General features: G+C 34.0%; 1 protein-coding gene across 8 annotated transcripts in view; it reads left to right on the forward strand.

The window, feature by feature from the left end:
• The window catches only part of Col11a1 (collagen type XI alpha 1 chain), a 195,790-nt gene that overhangs the window by 145,070 nt on the left and 28,908 nt on the right, over positions 1-21,812 (forward strand). For 7 of the 8 annotated variants that reach the window (XM_037207025.1, XM_028895363.2, XM_037207029.1 and 4 more), the window contains 10 exons: positions 43-96; positions 562-669; positions 4,840-4,893; positions 6,932-6,985; positions 8,250-8,303; positions 12,499-12,552; positions 13,223-13,330; positions 13,607-13,660; positions 14,268-14,321; positions 15,467-15,520. In XM_037207025.1, the coding sequence (XP_037062920.1) occupies positions 43-96; positions 562-669; positions 4,840-4,893; positions 6,932-6,985; positions 8,250-8,303; positions 12,499-12,552; positions 13,223-13,330; positions 13,607-13,660; positions 14,268-14,321; positions 15,467-15,520 (648 nt within the window). The remainder of the gene's footprint in view (positions 1-42; positions 97-561; positions 670-4,839; positions 4,894-6,931; positions 6,986-8,249; positions 8,304-12,498; positions 12,553-13,222; positions 13,331-13,606; positions 13,661-14,267; positions 14,322-15,466; positions 15,521-21,812) is intronic. The other variant, XM_037207028.1, reaches the window with a different exon arrangement.

The following is a 21,812-nucleotide window of genomic DNA, read 5'->3' on the forward strand; positions in this document are numbered from 1 at the left end:
AAGCTTTGATTTTAAAGGTTTCTTATTTGTTTGTCACTTCAGGGCCCTCCTGGTCCCCCAGGTCTTCAAGGACCTGTTGGTGCCCCTGGAATTGCTGTAAGTTTTCATCCCTCTTTGATGAACAAATTTAGGTACTTTTAACTCTCTGATTAAATTTATGATTTAAATATGTCAGTCCTATATCTATTTGACTCTGTGTGGTAATAAGTTTATTTGCATGCTAAACACTTGAGTCACACTTAAATGATCTACTATAACTTGCCACATTTAAAAAATCTTGGCACAATTTAAATAAGAACCAGTATAACATCATTTAATATCTAATAAATTTAAATATTATATTTTCTGCTGGACCATTTTTACTTTATTTGGTGAGATGATTAAATCAAAATCAACTAAACTCTAGAGACAGAGAATGCTAGTGAACCAAACAATGACAAGACTGTGGGAATTTAGTCTACTTTGTAAATATATGGTAGATTATAAAAAAGGCTGCCATTTTTAGAATAATGTATCATAATTTTTTTTTTCAATACTGATGTGTACCTTGCTGTTCCCAAGGGAGGAGATGGTGAGGCAGGTCCCAGAGGACAGCAGGGAATGTTTGGACAGAAAGGTGATGAGGGTGCACGAGGTTTCCCAGGACCTCCTGGGCCCATAGGTCTTCAGGTAAGAAGCCTCTGTATGATATTCACTGACTGCTCATTATTGGTTTCCAGGGGCAGGGAAACAAAGCAATACCCTTTTTTTTTCTATGTAAAATTAAATACTGTGTGCACTGTGTGTAGGGGTAGTGTGTGTGTGTGTGTGTGTGTGTGTGTGTGTGTGTGTGTGTGTGTGTATCAAAGCAAAACATCTCACTCAAATATGCATCTGCTTGATTTCTGTTTCTGACACACTAGGCTATACCTCGATTGCCAATTTGTTTTCAAATGCAAACCACAGTCTTGTAGCTCTAGTAGTTAAAAGAAGCTGTTTGAAACAGTCCTTTAGAAGAATTAGTATTTCAAATGAATAACTAAATTGCAAAGAATTCGAAGTAGCAGACTGACTGCAGCAGCAAGTATTAAATAATGGACAAAATGAATAGGTAATATATCAATAAAAATAGTTTAAGTGATAATTCTATAGTTTATGAAATGTATTTAAAAATACATATTAAATTGTACAACACTAAAGCCCTAAAACTTCTATAACAAATGTATCAACTTCTCCTGAAGAATATTGCATTGTATCCAACTACTCCTCCCAATTGTTTTTTCCTTTCCACTTGATATTGTTGGTTCCTGCAAACCTTTGGATCTCCTGTGTATCTTCGACTTGCTTGTTATGTACACATCTATTTTTTCTTTGAGCAATGATATCTTGGTTTTCAGTGACATTTGTGTACTTTATAGATATTACTTTTCTCACGCTAGTGATATTGCAAAAGGAGAGCAATCCAAATCATAGTACCTACAAAATATTGTATGAAACTGGAATAAATATATATGTAATTTTTTAAATTTCCAAAAAAATAACAGAAGGATTGATTTTTAATATTAAATACCTTATGATATAATTTTACTAGTTACATTGTGATGCCATATTATGGATTATAATATAAATACCTTTATAAAATAGCCAGTGAATAATTACTAGTGAACATGATATTCTAATTTCTTCTTTGTTGAATATCAAGATAGTTTCCTATGTTTAGTATAAAGTCATTCCTTTCTTATTTTTTTTTCTGTTTAACTATTTTAAAGTTGTTGATAATTATAAATATAGCCATGAGTGGAGCTTATCTACATGTGTGAGAAGTAACACATTTAAAAAAATAAGAAGTAGAAGATAAAGTCATATTGCAATAAATATGTAACTGTTTTAACTTCTGTGTTCTAAATTAAGATAAATGGTTATCCTCAATCCTGTAAAAGTTGAACTTTGAAGCATAGCTGTCATGGTTTGAAGATTGGTTCACCTTTAAATTCTTCTTTCTGGGTCTGAATAGATCTATGATCTGTTTTAACAAGTTTTCTAAAACTTTTATCTTGGCATTCATATTAGCCAACTTTTTAATGATAAAACAAAAATGATCAAACAAATAATATTTATAATTGACATTACCTAAATCTTATGTACATTAATTATCCTCTCATTTAATTGTTACATTTTCAGACCGCTTTATGTATAGTCAAATGCAGACCAAACACTCTCCATTATAAAAATGTTTCCCATTTTTCAATGTGGGAAAAAACTTTATCCCAGCACTTGGGAGGCAGAGCCAGGTGGATCTCTGTGAGTTCAAGGCCAGCCTGGTCTACAGAGTGAGATCCAGGACAGGCACCAAAACTGCACAGAGAAACCCTGTCTCAAAAAAACAAAAAAAAACAAAAAAAAAAATGTCCACTAAAGGATTTCTTTGCTCGGAGTCAGTTATAATGAGTAGAACACACACACACACACACACACACACACACACACACACACACACACAATTTCCTGGGCTATTACCTGGTCTAAAACAAAAACAGGACAGTGCAAGTAAAGTAGAATGGATTTGTCAAAGGTCATCATCTGTGGAAATGAGCAAGCATCACTCAGCCAGTCCCATATCCACTCTGCCCTGGAACACAGTGGGAAGAGAGAGCATGGATGCTTTGCTGTGAGCTAACCAAATAATTTGCAGCTGTTACATTTAAGTCCCAAAGCCAATAGTGTTGCACGAATCCTAAATGGTCTTATAATAAAAACCCAGAGCCAGATATTGAGGTAAATGCTGAAGGATCAGAGAAACAAAGGAACAAGCCACAGCTACTTCTCACCTCTCCAGCCCCACGAATCCTCAGACTGAATGTCCCTGAGTCCTCAGTCAAAAGGCCTCTATTCCTGTCTCCTCACACCTTATATACCTTTCTCTGCCCAGCCTTTTCACTTCCTATCTCAACCTTCATAGTGCTGGGATTAATGGTGTGTGTGTGCTTACCAAATACTGGGTTTAAAGGTGTGTGCCACCACTGCCTAGCTGTCTCTTTCCTAGACTGGATCAATCTCATGCAGCCCAGAGTGGCCTTAAACTCACAGATCCAGTCAGATCTCTGTCTCCAGAGTGCTAGGATTAAAGGAGTGTGCTTGACCTCTATGTTTAACTTGGTGGCTAACCCTGTTCTCCGATCTTCAGACAAGCTTTCTTTGATTACAAATATCATCACACAATAGTTTTATTAGTATGTTAGCTTTTAGCACTGTTGATGGTTTTACTTCTTTATTAGATTTAATATGAAATTTTATAATTGTTACATTAAATTTCATTATGTATAGTTTATAGCATGTATATAGATGATTATATTATTAACATTGTTAAAATTGGGCACATCCTTACTCAGAACATTAAAAACCATATGGCACTTGTGTTATTTCTACCCAGTAAGACTCACACTGTTTCACGTGAATGTTTTCTAGTCATGTCATATATGCTCATTTGTTCAGACATGGTTCTTCACAGTTTGTCTTTCACTCCAGCATTAATATCACATTAATTGTACCATATTACTTAATTAAATACATGAAGCTATGTTTCGAAGCTTAAAATTTTAGAATACTTGAGGTTTTTGAGTATCACAGCAACCGTTGAAAAGAAGTTCTTATTGGGTAACTTTTCCTGTTTACTTAGGATTAGTTCACCTACCTGTTCATGCAACAAATAGTTTCTGAGACGCCAGGTTTTGCTTCACATTCCCACTAGTTTCAAGGATTAAATAGTCAACATCTAAGAAAAGTATTGCTTCCAAATAGATTGTGAATATGATTTATGAATAAGGAACACAGAGTATTGCTATGACAAGAAAGAGCAAATGCACACAGTTCTGTCTGGAGGAATTCAGAAGATGAAGCAGTAGAACGATTACCTTCCTAATGGAGATACAGACAGGTTGAATACGGTGCAGCCTGCCCTGGCTCGGCCTGAGTTTTCCCTACCATTGTTTCTAGTGTTCACTTACAGTGGAGTTGATGCCAAAGAGAGAGATTAGGGGACACAAAATAATGGGTTTCATGGCTTGTGGATTTCTAAGATTCAGGAGCGAGTTAATAGACTAAAAATCGGGAATATATGTGTAACTTTGGGACTATATTGGAATATTTACTTTTAAAAAGGTTTGCCAAACTTACCTGACTGTGGTAATACAAAAGATAAAATATAAATGTGAAAAGTCTGTAATTGAGTAAAAGAAATAGAAAAAGGGAGAGCTCTTTGTATGGTCAAATTTTATTTGTGTTTATTGATTTATTTATTTTAACAAAACTTAAGCTAAAATATATAGAACATGGATTTTACTTGTTTATATAGTCAGATTTTATAACATGTAGGAAACAGTTGACTGTTTTTAAGTATTTTAAGATATGTTTGTTTCTGAATGTTCATTTCCACATGATTAATTAAATTTTTATTTATTTATTGGTGGAATAAATTAAAAGCATATTTTTTTGGTCTTTGGGGTGAGTGTATGGTATGTGTGAGCACAAATGAACATGTAGTTTCCTTGTGTGTGAGTGGAGTTTGTGGGTAACTTCAGGTTTGGTTCTACCTTCTACCATTTGAGACACTGTCTTCTAATGTGTTACTACTGCTGAAAATGCCAACAAGCTACAGAGCAGTCTCCTGTCTTTGCTGTCCATCTCTCTCTACAAACACTGGGATTACAGAAGAGTTCTGCTATGTTCCTCAGCCTCTGAGACTCCAAACCCAAGTCCTCATGTTTGTGCACAATGCATTTTTACCATCTTAGCCACTTCTGGATCCTCAAATGTATCTTTTAAAACACATAGATGACTTTTTTTCAAATTGCATTTTCTCAGGGGTTACCAGGCCCTCCGGGTGAAAAGGGTGAAAATGGAGATGTTGGACCCATGGTAGGTTGTGTTTTCCTGGTATTCGATGGTATTGTGCATGCCAACACTACTCACATATTAATTAACACTTCGTCCATGTTAACAAAAGTACTGAGAAATTGTGCTGCTCTCCTGCTAAATTCTGTTTCCTATTCATATGTCATCAGTAACAATCAACTGTTAATACAGTCTTAAAAGTATTTACCTTTCATCTTTATCCACTTCAGAATAATGTTGTGTGCATACATGACATTTACTGGTGCTCATATTTAATGAATCTAAACCATTTTTGTGATCCGATGCCACACTAACACCTTGTGACTGTTTTGCTTTGGACTTTGGTGTGGAACGAGTAAAGAACATATAGCATGCCTATAGGATTTCTATAGCTATGAACTACAGGAAGAGAATAAAAGTGCATTATACTGTGAAACAACTTCTAAATTTAGTGAAGAATGTATTATTAATTTGAGAATTGTAACATACTTTTTTATTTATCAATTAGCACTTTTTTACTTTAAGAACCCAACCTAAATTTTCAAGTATATGTGATAAAGAAATAATTGCTCAGAGAAACATATTTGATGAATATATGTCTTAGTTGCTTTCCTTCCATCATTGCTGACAATCTTGATTGACTTCAAAATACATTCGTGTATGTATATATGTATGTATGTATGTATGTATTGGTTTTTCAAGACAGGATTTCTCTGTGTAATAATCCTGGCTGTCCTGGAACTCTCTTTGTAGACCAGGCTGCCCTCAAACTCACTGAGATCTGCCTGCCTCTGCTTCCAAGTACTGGAATTAAAGTCATGAGCCACCATTGCCCAGCTCAAAATACATATTTTAATTAACATATTATACCATATACTGTGATCATGCTTTGCCCTCCCCCAACTCTTCCCCACATACCTACTCTATGCCCTCTCTCTTAAAAAAGACCAAGAAACATATAAAACCCTACAAAACAGAAACCAAAATATACAAGGAAAAGACGAATAGGACAAAAAAAAATCTACAAAAATACCATGGAGTTTATTTGACCAACTTACACCTGATCATGGGGGTCTACTCCTATTTTGAAGCTTTATAGCTGTAAGTTACAAGTTACATTTCATTCACTTTAAGAGCAACAACCAAATTTATTATATACTTTGAAAATTTTCCTGTCTTCTGCAAATCTAACTGTGAGGGATCCATGGTAAATATGGTGACCAGGTCATACTCTGAAACAACAGGAGACACACTTTTGTCCATTTTTAGACTCAGTGCTGAGGTTTCTGAAGTTACTGATACATTCTCCTTGTGCGTGTGATAGGTCAGTTAGAAAAAGCTTCAACTGTGGCATTGGATTAAACTGAAATTTTTTTTAAAAAAATGCTAATGACTAGGTATTCACTACTGTCTATTCTCTTTATTTCATTCTCTGTCATCTCATTTTATTTATTTCTTTATTTTGAACTACCTTAATTGCAACCTAGAAGTAAAGGATGTTGGTCAACAGTGTTTTAACAAATGGATCCCGGGATAATTTTAGTGTATATTCAGGACATAGCAACTTCATTGTAGGAATGCAACTAAATAGTTATTTCCAATTCTGTAATGTCAAACCTGAGAATTCATACACTCAATCATGTTCACATGAATTAAAAACGATATTCGTTCATTTCATTCCCCAATTCTAAACTAGTCCAGTAATGGTTTTCTTTTTGTTGTTGTTGGTGTTGTTTCAACGTTATGGTTATTTTATGCTGTAAAATATATTTCCATAGTATGTCACTGACTTTATTGTGAATAATTTGTAGCAGTAATAGGCTTCGTGTGTTGCTTTCCTATTCTTTTATTTTTTTTTAAAGTGTTAATTTCCTATCAGTGAGTAAAGGGTCATTTGATGGTGTGATATAATATTGTCTTCATCCTGCTTGTTTATAGACCTGATGTTCTCCTCTGCCTGTGATTTCATAGACACAAGACTGTTTTAGTTATCTTAAAATATGAAAATGTTAACGGTATTTGTGTGTGATCTTGGCAAACTCTGTCATTTGTTTCTTTCTAGGGTCCACCAGGTCCTCCTGGCCCACGAGGTCCTCAAGGTCCCAATGGAGCTGATGTAAGAACTGTGAAGTGTATGCTAGTTAATTGCAAAGGACATTCTGTGCCAGTATTATATTCTGGCAGATGGCTTATGAGATACAATGGAGATAATCTCATCATGGTTTATCCTTAGAAGTGGACAAGAACCCAATGATTATCTACTTATCCCATATCATTGTAGACAGAAAGAAATAGCTTTTCTCCTGACCAGTTCACAAGTAATATAAAAATAGAAACCCAGTTCACACTTAACATATATTTATTGGTGAAAAATATCACTTGTATCATTATGAACCTTATTATTCAGAAGAGTATACTTACACTGTAGCTAAGATATGACATTGTTCTGTAAATAGTTATTAAATTCTTCAGTTTGAGCTTTTTCTCTGGCAATGATTGAGAATTTTGTAATTGGCTTTGAATGTACTGGTCTAAGTGTGTACTCTAAACGCCTGTTAGGTATGTATTCACAGAAAGACTTTTATCTAAATGCTTTACCTCATGCATTTCTAGTCTATAAAGCATTCAGAGAAATATGTGCATTTGTGCACCCTTTCTCACTGAGAGGAAACAGGTCCGTCTCAGTTATTTAAAGAGGACATTCCCCTTAGAAACTGGTCCAGCATTCTGATGGAATATTATAGAATTTGGAAATGTAATAACGTATCCATGCTACTGTTATCTTCTATAGATTTCTAGGCCTATGTGATCTACTTCTAACTTCATGTTTTGCAAATGAAGCCACATGTTTTCCACATTCCTTTCAATTGGATTTATTTTCTCTCATGCTTGCCTTTAATTTTATCAGGTCAGAACTGATAAAAGATATCAGTAGCTGGTAAACTGGAAAAGATATGGAGCCTTCATTCCCCAGAGGAATCTAATGCCTGGCAGTTTATAAGGCGTTTGTTTTTCCTATGCAGCAAGTCATTCTTAAATACAGTCATGACTGGGATTCAATATAAAATCATATCATAAAATTGTCCTGATTTTTCCATGGGCATAGGCACTGGAATTTTGTTTCAACTACCAAGTACATGACAAAATCTGGAAGTCTTTTTACCCTATGCTCCAAATTCTGGAGAAATTGAAAGCTGGTATAATATATTAAATTATTTGTTGTTAGTAAATGTGACAACTGTAGAAGTCATTACCTTTGTTCCACCCTGCAATTTACTCCAAATTCCTATACACAATGCTCTCTTTAAAAACTCTAGACACATGTATGTGAATGAACATTTCATTCAAAGTATAACACTGTTTCTTTTTCTACATCTCAGGGACCACAAGGACCCCCAGGCTCTATTGGTTCTGTTGGTGGCGTGGGAGACAAGGTAAGGACCACTGGCTAAGACAGCCAGAAATAGCAAGCTTTGATAATTGTGGGACATACTTTGCATGCTGCTACCGTTAAGTTCGGTACCAAGTGTTGTACATATATTCACAAATTCAGTATTATTTACTGTAGACCCTACACAGATTGAAATTAGAATCTGATGTCGTGTCTTTTGTATTGACACCTGTGATGATGAATGCTGCATCCGGATTACTTCCTGTCTCAATACAGTGTTGGAGTCATAGTTATCTGCTTTCATGAACAGGGAAAGCTGAGGCTTAATTGCAGTGATTTGCTGAATGTTTCTTCGTTAGAAAGAGACAATGCTGAGCTCTACTCCAAACTCTGAATGTCTGATGAGACCACAGTTAGTGACACTTGGTACTTAAAGCAGGAGAAACACTTTCCTACAACTGATCCAGAGACTGAAGGAGCCTTTCATATCAGAAAACAATTAATCACTGATTTTTGTCACCTTTTCATTACTAACACTTCAGCCTATCTCTGGCACTTTTCAAAGCTCTTGGCGTGTGCCATAACATCTGTGCTCAGAACAGCTCTTTTTCCTGGTAAACATTATTTCATCTTAAAAATCTATTCCTTCTTTTTTTTGAAATGTCAAAATGATTCTTTGATTTCTTATTTATGTATTCAACCTCACATCTTAATAGAATTTTTAAGAAAATTATCATTGACATTTGCTTCATTTAAGAAAATTATTTGCCAGTTTTGAAGAACAAAGAATTAATTCGTACCATAAAATATTATACAAGGAAACTATGTAAAATTTTCACATCTACTTTAACAATTAAGTAATAGCTATAATGTTTTTATTTCAACCTTGAAACGTGATTCTCTTTTTTACTTTGAATTCTTTTTGACACATTTTATTTTATAATTAAATTCATTTATTTTCATTAAATGAGTTAACCCTCCAAAAAGCAGCATAATGGGATTAGACTGTGTTATATTGGTGTTTATTTCTGCTTTTCATCCCGACTCTTGTATTTATAATTAACTGCATATGACTCACTGTTCAAATAGCTCATTAATTACTAAATTAAAATCAAATTACACTTTACAGTTCTTAGTGGATAAAGAATGCAGTTTCTTTAACAATTGCTTTTAGAGGTTTGTTTATAGTCTTAAAGTGAAAGCTATATGTTGAGATAGGCACAGTTATTGGAAAAAAATTCTCATTGAGCTTAATAGTCCTAGCATAAAAAGCATAAGACAAGGCCAGCATCCGAGATATCACTGTCTTGAAAAATCCTACTGACTTTACCCCCTCTACCTTTTTTCTTAAGAACATGTCCTCTGGGCTCTGATGCTGCCTAGAGAGTTAAAAATAGTCTGTAATTTGAATAAACATTTCAGTGTGCTTCGCCTAAGTCCTGAAGATTGTCAATAACAAGTGAATAGTTTTGAGTACTTTATTTTTTTTTTAAACTTTGTCTTCTATGAATCTCATTAATAGTCACTTTTGCCAATATTGGGAGTTAGAGAGACGTCTCACTCCATTGTTATATAGGTAAAATGTCAAATGATAACAATTTGCCATTTTTGAGTCTTGTAGTATTCAATAAGGCTGGTGATTTGACTGTTAGTTTTTAAGTTAATTTGTATCTATTCATTTAAAATGTGTTTATTTTTAAAGTGTGTGTGTGTGTGTGTGTGTGTGTGTGTGTGTGTGCGCGCGCTTGCATGCATGCATGTGCTAGGATCTTCCTACAGTGACTTTTATACTGTGACTTTTATACTCTGTAAATACCTAAATTGAAACATGTTACTTGATAACAATATTTTTCCTTTAAAAATTTTTTTCATGACAGAGAAAATGATAGGAAACCCTAATCTTAACCCTAAAAAAGTCTGATATAATTCCTTACGAATTATAAATTTGTGACATCAACATGGATTCTGACTGATTTCATTACAATTTCTATTTTGGAAAATTATATCCATCAATTACAATGAAAAACAGAGGTTGATGACCATGAGCCATGATTTCTTTTGTGCAAATACACCAATATGTTCTTCATGAACTGTGTAATTATGGGAGATTTCTCAACAGTTTCCTCAGACCAAATAAGCAATACATTTTCATAATAACAATAATTTGTAATTACTCTGAATATGCAGAACAATTTGCTGTTGCTTCTGCAGGAAGTACTCTTAAGTAAGCGGGGAGTGAACTAGCAATACGGCATGATAACTGCACACCCCTTTATTCCCTTCACACACCGGTGCTTTATCATAGAACACCATTATATTTCCATAGAGTAAATATCTGTCACCTTATTCACACCATGGAATGGACTTCCTTAACATGACATATTCTGTTGCATTGCTGTATTTGTTTGCAATTTTGTCAACCCATTTCTAAAAGACTTTAATATAGACTTTTTAGGAATTATTGATTTTTATCTTCATTAGTTTGTGATTTATACCATGTGCATTTGTTTATAATATGCATAAAGAATTTTAATATTCTGAAAGCAAGTGAATATTGATGTACTATTCTCAAAGATTTCATAGAAGTTTTTACCCCTACATGTTACTATTTAAACACATTTTTGACGTGATTATTTTCTTCATTTTTGAAAATTGGAAATAATCTTTTCAGAATATAACTTCCTTTATCTTTAACAAAGATGGAAAGAGATGAGCAAAATATATTGATGTTGACTTAAAAATATATAGTTTTATTTCTAATTCCAACTTTCCACAATAATACTACATGATAACATGACACATAAGAAAAACATTTTATGTTCAATACATTTCCAAAATTTTTAGTAAATATTGCTTATATTCCATGTGTTAAATATTTAGTATGGGTGCTTTACAGTTTATTTGAATGACAAAGTACTTGCTTCATTTTAAATATGTGAATAGCACCCCCTAATTATTGATATATCATTTTATTATATTAGGATAGTTGAATGAGTCCTTTCTTCATACATAATGTAGATGCAATATTATCCTTGTAATAATTGTCCAAAATACAGGATATATTTGCCATTTATCTTGGGAAAGACAAAATTGACATGCTGTTCCACAAATAAATTCCTTGAAAGTACTTGATGCTGTCATAGCTATACAAACACCTCAAGAAGTTAAAATGTGTTTGTATTTCAGAAGACTAAGAAATTTTGTGAAATAGTTTCTTCTTTGGAATGATGTTTGCATTTACTATGGAAAATTTCAAACCAACCTAGCATTACTGGTATGTGCCAGGAAGACCTGGGTTATCGGTGTTTAAAATTAATAAGTTCAAGACTTCCACCCACCTCATAATGCCTACAATCCCTGATGTTGGAGTTGTTAGAAGAGTTCTGAATGGAACATTGGCTCATGTGTGTACACGTGAGCATGTTCGTGCTTGCGTGTGTGCGTGCATGTGTATATATGTGTGTGTGCGTATGTGCTGTATCTCTTCACTTAAGTACTCACTGTAATAAGAAATTACATTTTTATGCATTTCTAAGAAGGACACACTAGTAATAGACTTCATAGCTAAATCTGAAGAAAGTGTTATTTGTACATAAATATTACAAATTGGATACCCTTCATAATATCTCCATTTAAATATGGATTGCTGTTTTCTAAGACTTTTTTTTTTAAATTGTCAGATGACCTGGCAAATATCCAGCTGGATTCAAATGAGATCATAAAAGCTATTAAATTTATAATATTTAAACACTTAAATAAAAGACTTTTGATTAAGTACATTCTGTATTTCACACTGATCACCATTTACTCATTCTATAGGATTATCAATATAGTGCCAAGTTTTTTACTGATATATTTTATTAGAAAGAGAGTGAATTTATAATTTAGTAAAAATATTCACATTTTAAAATCAATAATCCTGATTATAATATGAATTTTGATGCCACACAAGTGCAAACTGTTAGAAAATATTCTGATTTTTGTTAGAGCTTGACGGTAACCTGGATTGATGTGCTGGATTTCATCAATGAAAACTGAATCAGCATTTAATCTGTTTCCTCACTTGAATTATTGAGATCATTAATCCAAGTTCTCTTTCTTATTCGATTTTTGATGTGTTTTAAGCAGTACAGTAAGGTAGAGGCTGGTCTAAATTAGGATGGCCAGAGTAAAGTCATCATTACAAATAGAAAACATGATTTCTGTGTTCTTACCCTCATATGATACTTTCTTTGTAGGGTGAACCTGGAGAAGCAGGGAACCCAGGGCCCCCTGGCGAAGCCGGCTCAAGTGTAAGTCCTATAGTCATAAAGCCATTATTGGGCTTCATTAGATATTTAGGAATTCATTTTAGAGGGTTTGAACATTGAACTTGAATCCTAACAGTATATATATATGTACATATATATATATATTTGGCTTTTTGAGACAGGGTTTCTCTGTGTAGCTTTGTGCCTTTCCTGGGACTCACTCTATAGATACTGTTTTTATGCTTCCTTTCCAACTTTTCTGAATACAAAAACATATAGTTTAATAACTGACAATCCTCTGCATATTTTGATACTATCTAAGTTTTAAAAGGTCACATTTACATGATTTAAGTCATCAAAATGATAAGATAATCATTATATACATTGTGTTCAGTGAACTGTCCATAATAGATAAAAAAACAATTTTCTTGCTATATTAAATAAACATCTGTTAACTAAAATTTATTATTATAACATAAATTAAACTGCCATTAAATCTTCTATAGTCCCTTGACAAGCTGGAAATGTTTTGACAATCTAGCATTGAGGGTTCATGACTATTGACATTAATTAAATCAGTTCAGAGTCTGTTAGAAATTTTGCAATATAGAATACAGAGTAGAAAAACTGAAAATTCTCCAGCCCACTATATTGATATTAAGAGTTAGAAACAGTGTTTATAAAGTAACTTTTTTATTTTTGTATTCTTTAGGGTCCCAAAGGAGAGAGAGGAGAGAAAGGAGAAGCTGGGGCCCCTGGCGCTGCGGGTCCTGCTGGTGCTAAGGGGCCGCCAGGGGATGATGGTCCCAAGGGGAACCCGGTGAGTTTATCCTCTTTAAAGTGAAATTTGTGTCAATTTCACTTAGTAGCTTTTCATAAACAGATTTAAAATGTGGAATTCCGGTGAAATCAAAGTTATTATGTAATTTCATATATTTGCATGCATTTTTAGTTCCTTTCAATTTATTTATTTTTTTTTTTCTAGCTGGAGAATATATCTAACCAGCAGTTGCCATGATTTTAACTTCTTAAACTAAAAACAACACTATGGAACTTTGTTTTTATCCTATTTTTTCCTTTTATACCATCTCTCTAGGGGCCTGTTGGTTTTCCTGGAGACCCTGGCCCACCTGGAGAACCTGGCCCTGCTGTAAGTACCGTGGAGAAATAAAAGGATGCTTTGGTGGGGCTGTTCTCTCAGTCTATAGTAACAATTAGAAAAACTATGTTACAAGTGAACTTCTAAGGACAGAAAGCCAAATGAAATAAACAGAAATGACACTGACCATAAGATCTATCCAACTGGTGACTCTTGTACCTCTGTTACATGACTGTCCTCTTCATTTGCACAATTATTGAAACTTGGTTGGATTACCCAAACAAATTATCTAAGTAGCAGTTCTACTTTTATTACAGAGTTTAAGACTTTATTTCTTAATGCTATTTATTATGCAAATCCTATTTTGAATTGCACTATGTCTGTTCCTGGTGATTGGAAGCACTAGTCTTATGCATCCTGTGAGTCTTCCTCCTTTTTTGATATCAAAAAAATACTTTATACACAGTCAAGTATAATAACAATTTCCCAAGTATTTATGGGAAGAGGCACCATTATCCAAAAAAATAAATATTGTAATTTTACTTGTTCATCTGATCACAGTTTATTTCACCACTATATCAAGATAGTCTCTGTAACCTTTGTAACTTTATAATAATAAGATATAACAATCTGTGTTAATTTTTACTGTCAATTACAGGGGCAAGATGGTGTCGGGGGTGATAAGGGTGAAGATGGAGATCCAGGGCAACCGGTAGGCAAGAAATCATTCTTTTCTCCCTCATCTTATATAGCCCAAATACTTTTTAAAAGACAATTCAGAAAGATCGCTCTTTCACAATCAAAGCTCAAGGTGTATATTGTGTACACATTTCTCAGAAATATGTCATAATATGTTTATGAGCTTGTCCTGTTACTTACCTATTTTTCTTATTTTTTATCTATTCTCCTGTCATACAATACATCCTAACCACAGACTCCTGCCCTCCAGTCCTTCTAGTCCCCTTCACCACCCCTCCTTTCCACACCCATCCTCCCCACTCCCTCAGAAAAGAGCAGGCCTGAGTGCAGAACAAGGTAAAATAAGAGCATGCATACACCCTGGAATCAAAGTCTGGGCAAGGGAATCTAGTGGGAGAAAAAGGGTCCCCAAGATGGACAAAAAAGTCAGAGATACCCAAACTCCCACTTGTTTATAGAAGAAAACTACTTTTTAAATATAAATAAATATAAAAATAAGAATATCAGACTAGTACCTTTTTGTAGCTCATAAGCTATTTCAACTAAGAAGCTAAATGAAATTATAGTATAGACATTTTAATATTTTTTGAATGACACAGAAGTATTTTGGCCACACGAGTTACTTAAGAAAGGAGAAAATTTGGAAGACATTAACTTAAATAATTTTGAAGACAGCTGAGTCTCTTACAAGGTTTTATCTTTCAGGTATTGGGTGTCAAAGGTATACTTATGGCACATATACTCACATAGTTGTTTACACAGTGGCACAAAATGCTAGTTTAGAGAAGAAGTTTAGAGGTAGTAAGTCAATATATACACAGTTTGTAAGATATGATAAGATGTATACATGTGTATGTTAAGAGTTTGCTGAATCCTTATTACTGCTTTTTAAATGGCATAGGTTTCCATAAAGGAAATTTGAAGCTGTTTCCTACATCAATGAAGAAGTTTACTAAATAAGTTTTCTAGCTCACTCTGTGGACATCTAGAAGCAGTACAGCCCTCTGACTGGGAGCTGTTTTTAGGAAAGACAGATGTGTATAAATGAGCAGAGAGTCAGTTTTAGTTCCTATTTGGAGAAATTATGTTGGCTGTGAAAAATACCCAGCTTATTAAACAGTGCATTGTACATTTATATCTAACTGTATTCATTTCCAGGGTCCCCCTGGTCCATCTGGTGAGGCTGGCCCACCAGGTCCTCCCGGAAAGAGAGTAAGTTTTTTTTTCATTCTTTATTTGAATTATTCACTGTGTGTTTAGATTGATATTACCCATGCAAGCTCTAGACAGCATCTGAGGCTTTAAAATAGCCACTTTCTTCAGTATGTCAAAATTCATCACTAGCTCAGAGTACAGTTTAACCATTTTACTGTCACTGTTTGAATGAATCAAACAACTCCTCCATTGAGAGTTACCTGCTTCTCTGGATAAATGTTGACTGCAGTTCAACACTTCCGGCCCCTGGTATTCTCCATGGGGGTGAAGTATGCAAAGCTTGGTGTACACATTGTGAAAGCTTGAATGCATACTAGTAGATTGAGTGCAAACATCCATCTATGTTGTAGACTGCCTTATGTTGTCAAATTGCATGGGCTTGGAGACAGGATTTTTAATGAAGCAGTGTTTTCATAAAGGACTAGAGCAGCAAATTAGTAGCTATGGTCACATTAATTGTTTCTGTGCAGGTGAGATGTCTCAGTGGGTAAAAGTGCTTGCCAGCAAGCCTGATGTCCTGTGTTCAGTTCCCCAATCCACACGGCAAAATGAGAGAACTGACTCCTGCAAGTTTGCCTTTGACTCTGACCTCCATACACAGTCTTTTGCACACACGAAGACAAACACAAAATAAATAGGTGTAAAATATTACAAAACAACAACAACAACAAAAAACAAAAACAAAGTACTACCATAGAAGCAAAGAGATTTAAAGATTTTAGATTAATTAGAAAGCACAGGGACAAATAGCCAAACGAATGGAAACACATGAACTATAAACCAAAGGCTGAGGGGCCCCCAACTGGATCAGGCCCTTTGAATGGGTGAGACAGTTGATCAGCTTGATCTGTTTGGGAGGCATATAGGCAGTGGTACCAGGTCCTGTGCTCATTGCATGAGTTAGCTGTTTGAAACCTGGGACTTATGCAGGGACGCTTGGCTCAATCTGGGAGGAAGGGACTGGACCTGCCTGGACTTGAGTCTATCAGGTTGATCTCAGTCCTCGGGGGAGGCTTTGCCCTGGAGGCGGTGGAAATGGGGGGTGGACTGGGGGAAGGGGAGGGGGGCAGGAAGAGGGAGAACAAGGGAATCTGTGGCAGTTATGTAGAACTGAATGGTATTGTAAAATAAAATAAAAGGGAAAGAAATTAGGCTAGAAAGTGAATTAGATACATTTTGGACTTACCAAAATAGGATAGATAATGGAATTATTTTCTATGAATTTCAAATACAAATGGACTAGACATTGTTTAGGTATTTATTAGTCTAATATGTTTTATATAGTTATTGTACTTTTGTATATAGTTTTTCTTATGTTAATTATCTTTTTCCTTTTTTCTTTTTATTAAAATAGAAAAGGGGGAAAATAATAATTTCAGATATTAATGGATAAGACTTTGATATTTTAATGAGGATCTATAATAATGCGCTGATAAAACAAGTTTATGACCTTTTCCTCTCCTGTACTTGTATTTGAAGCTTCTGCCTTTGAGATATTGATAGACTGTATATTAGGTTATTGTGAACTATAGTCATTACACAACTATTGTGAGGTCGATAAAAAATACAAGTTTTTATCTCTACCACTGTTTTTGTACCTGATAACTAGTCATTAATGCTATATTGCTCCCCCCACTATTCTTAGTATTAGACCTATCCTATATTCAGTTTAGCTTTTACATATAAATGAGGACAAGAGCCATTTGTCTTCTAGTGTCCATGTGTACCTTATTTCACATGACATAATGTCCTCCAATTCCATTCAGTTTCTCACAAATGACAGGATTCCACCTTTCTTTATGCCTGACTAATATCCCATTAGATATAACTGCCACATTTTCTGTGGACATTAATGTCTGTTGATTCCATATCCTGGCAGTCATGACTGGTGCCGCAAAGAGCACAAGAGTGTAGGGAGCGTTTGGTAGGTGGATTTAATTCCCTTTGGAACTATAATAACTAAGACCATATGTTAGATCTACTTTTACTCTTTTTGAGGAACTTCCATGCTGTTTTCCACATAGGTATACTATTTTAAATCACTGCAACAATGTATGGCACTTCCTTTTTCTCTATCTTTGCAGCTTCTGCTGTTTTTTTTTTTTGTTTGTTTGTTTGTTTTGTTTTGTTTTTAATAATAGCTCTTCTAACTGGAGTATGTGACCATTCTAGGTGGAGTATTATGGCATTTACCTCATGAACATCTTGAAAAATCTTCATTTTTGACCTTTTGACAAGTGTCCACTCAGATAATTGGCCCATTTTTGATCCTGTCCTTCATTTGGTAGTTGTCATTACTGCTGTGTCCAGTTCCTTTTATGTTCTGCACTTTAATCCTTTGCCAAATAGTTGACATACGTTTTTTTCTCTCTTATGTACTGTGCATAGACCCTACTGATGGTTTTCTTTGCTGTGTAGAAGCCTTTTTATCTGATATCATGCCATTTGTCTACTACTTTCCTTTGTAGTGGCAATCATCAAAAATTATTGTTTATGCAGATGTCTAAAAGTGTTCCTGCTATGCTTTCTTCAAGTAGTTCCATATGTTGGGTTTTATATTATGGTCTGTAATCTAGCCTGAGATGAGTTTTGTAAGGAGTGCTACTTTAGGGTCAATACATAATATTCTTTCTAGCACCATTGTCCCCTTGTTTAGTATCAGCTATCTGTAGATATATGGTTTCTTTCTGAGATCTCTTATATATTCCATTAGACTTCTTTTTTTAATGCTATGCTATTTTAGTTACTGTGACACCTTAGTATGACTTGAATTTAGCTCTGTTTTTATGATCAACATTCATTCGCTATTGGGAGAGTCGTGGTGCTTTTACATGCATTGTAGGATTAATTGTAGTTCTATGAAGAACATTATTAGTATCTTCATAGGTATTCAGTGTTGTGGATTTTCACTTTAGATTTTTACTTCCTTGGTAATTTTCTTTGTTGCAATTTTCATCTTTTTATATCATTTATTCTCATTTCTATCAAGTTTATCAGTGTATCTTAACAATATTACATTTTGCATTTTTAATCTTCTCCTTTGCTGAATTATATGATCAATAGTCCTTCTGTGGTGGAGTCTTTAGGTTACTCTACCACAAGAAAGGATTTGATTCCTCTCTTCATACTAGTGTATCTTTTATTTGTTTTTCTTGTCTAATTGCTCTAGAAATTTTCAGTACTACTTCACTTAAAATGTGTGGGAGTGTACATCTTCTTCTGGATGAGGATTCTAGAGGCCACTACCAGTCTTCTCCCTGTCATGCGTGATGTCCCCTGATGATGTGCTATATGTAATATATTCAATGCTGAATCTCAGTCTTCCTGTAACTAATTTGTTCAGGGATTTTACTATGAAGGATGGGAGATTTATTGAATACTTTTTACATCCATTGACAAGATCACGTGACTTTCATTATTCACTGTTAAGTGTAATATATTTAGTAATTTTTATATATGAGCTGTCTTTTTACTGTTTAAATAAGTCTCATTTGATCTTAATGAGTAATTTTATGTGATATTTGATTTCATTTATTATTAATTTATAATTTCTAAGTTGTAATCATCAGGATATACTTCAATTGCTTCTCTAGTGTCATTGTCTGGTTTCTTTAAAAGGGCAATGTTAGCCTTGTAGAGTGAGTTAGGTTCTACCTAACCTAGGAATAGTTATTGAATAATTAGTCTTAGTCCTTTAAATGTTTGGATTCAGTAAGAATGCATTGATTTTCTACATAGGCTACTCTTGCTGGAAGCCTTTTTTTAGACATTTAACCTCATTACTTGAATATTATTCTATCCAAATGCCCTATATCTTTACTGCTAAGCACTTAATGCTTTACTGTTTTCATAGTGAGTGCTCTATAGTCCTATCTCTTACACCACTCATATCTTTTAATGTCTTCTATAGAGACACTTCTTTCTGTCTTAATTTCTATACTGTTCCTAACAGACTGTGTGATGAACATCAAAATTTACTTTCTCAAATGGCTCTTCAGTGATCCAAAGTCATAGAGTAATTAAAAACACTACTCATTTTTAGAGTTATCTTAGTCTTATAAACATTTTTTACATGTAAAATATTGTCTCACTGAGCCTTTATATATCAGCAGTGCAATCTGAGTTTTTTACAAATTCAAAAATTTACAAAGGAACTCAAAAGTTCCCTTTTGAAATTTTAGTTATTATAAAACAAATTAAATTTTCAGTTGTATTATTTCAGATCTTTTGGATGAATAAAATTTCTTCACAATTGGGTTGAAATCCTGCTTGAGGAAATTGAAGTCTTTTGCTTTTCTTCTGACCTCAAATGATAAAATATAATGTGGTAGATAATAGGGTAATGAAATCAAATTCAAATTCCTAAACTATCTTAACTTCTTACCACCTGCATAACTTTGCTCAGTTTACTTATCCTTTCTTTCTGAAGGTAGGTACCCATTATGGTTGGGTAAATTAAAAGCTAGTCAATATGCAAACAAGTGTTCATATAATCATTTTTGACTGTTAGGCATGGTCTTATTTATGAAATTATTACTAAATAATGATCATCATAAACATGTACTGTTTGTGAACTGACACTGATGTCTTTGAGAATTAGTTCTTTTTACCTAAGAGACTCTAACATGAACACAGTAAACATCTGAATGTTTAGCCTAAATAATATTTTTTTCATGCTCAATTATGTGCTTTGTATTGATGCATTACCTGGTGCATGGAGTCTGTGATGACTACACCATGTTTATAAAAATATTCGTATTCATTAGGATGGAGTGGAGCACTATTGAATTGAGGTCAGCACTGTTGATCATTAAACATGCAGGTCTTCTTCCTTTGAAATGTGAAGCCCTTAACTCTAACCTGAGAGCTGCTTAGCTCAATGTGCTAAAGTGCTTTCTGTATTAAGTTAAATAAACCAACACAATAAACTGACATTATCTGATAAACAAAATAATCTACTTTTGCCCATCAATGTAAGATCTGTTTTAGTGGCGTGAGATGCTATTCCATTGTCCAAAACTTTAATAACAAAATAAAGTTCACCTTGGCATTAATAATTAAAGCTTGAACTCTTGTAAACTAAAGACAACTCCACCTGTTTCATTTATTCAAGAGTTCAATCTTTACTTAAAAACAATACATTAACTTCAGGAAATTTGGGGAAAGGAAAAAATACCATCAAAATACAGCGCATATATTTTTAAATTAATTTTTAAATGTTAGAAAAATAGTAAAAAGGTTATTTTATTTTATTACAGCTTTTCTGACTTGTAAACCTAGAAACCGGGAATTGTCATATTGTAGTAGCACTACAAAATAATGTAGAATGTGATTTCATTAGAATTAGACAGATGTGGTTATCAATCATTTGGATACAAAATAATATAGTATGGGATTGTTAACTTCTTTGAGTAGAAGTTTTATTGTTACAAAATGAGTGTCACATCTGATTTTTCATGCTGCTAAACCATGGCATTGAGTGCAGTGTTTCTATTTTGTAATATTTATAATTTATCATACTTATTTAAAGCACTGAGCAATTAATCTGTAGTAACCTCATAGAAAGCTTTGTTTTGCCTAATATTGTGTTCCTGCTTTGTCATTTGTGTTTTAATAAATATCATTTCTAAACTCACTGACACACGTACAAAAAGTGTTCCACTTAGTAATCTAATGCATGTTTTATACTGTTGAAATTGATATTTATATTAGGTATTTTAAGCACAAATTTGTGTAGCAAACATTGTTAAGTATTTTTTCATGAACTATTTTTTTTAATTACTCCACATAGTGTTTTTTTTATATTAAATGTATTTACCAAACAACACAAGTCTGGGAATATGTGATAAGTAAAACTGCGACAAAACAGGGAGTTGATTGTGAAGGAAGCATGTCAAACATAACTGTCTTATGACGTCCCTCTGCTCATACACTGTACAGAGTGGGTTCCGTAAACAGAAGCTGAATTGAGAATCTATTTCTGCATACCTTTGTGTTCCTGCGGGCCAGCAGCAGTGTCTGGTGCAACAGTTAATTTCATTTTGCCTCTGTGAATGTAGGAAGAACACCCTTGCTAGACATGCAAGCAGAAAGGTACAGCAAGTGGGTTCAAAGAAGCAACTCACCCATAACCTTTCAGAAATGAGCTTTATTGAGAGAACGATCCTGGCGACCTTGTCGGACCTTGTCATGGGAAAGCACTAGAAAAGGAACAGAACAAAGTGTTACAAACAGCATTCCAGCACAGTAAATGAGAAGAAAAGCTTCCACTGAAACCTGGAGAGGGACT

This window comes from Peromyscus leucopus, chromosome 6 (genome assembly GCF_004664715.2).
Source record: "Peromyscus leucopus breed LL Stock chromosome 6, UCI_PerLeu_2.1, whole genome shotgun sequence".
NCBI classification, from domain to species: domain Eukaryota; kingdom Metazoa; phylum Chordata; class Mammalia; order Rodentia; family Cricetidae; genus Peromyscus; species Peromyscus leucopus.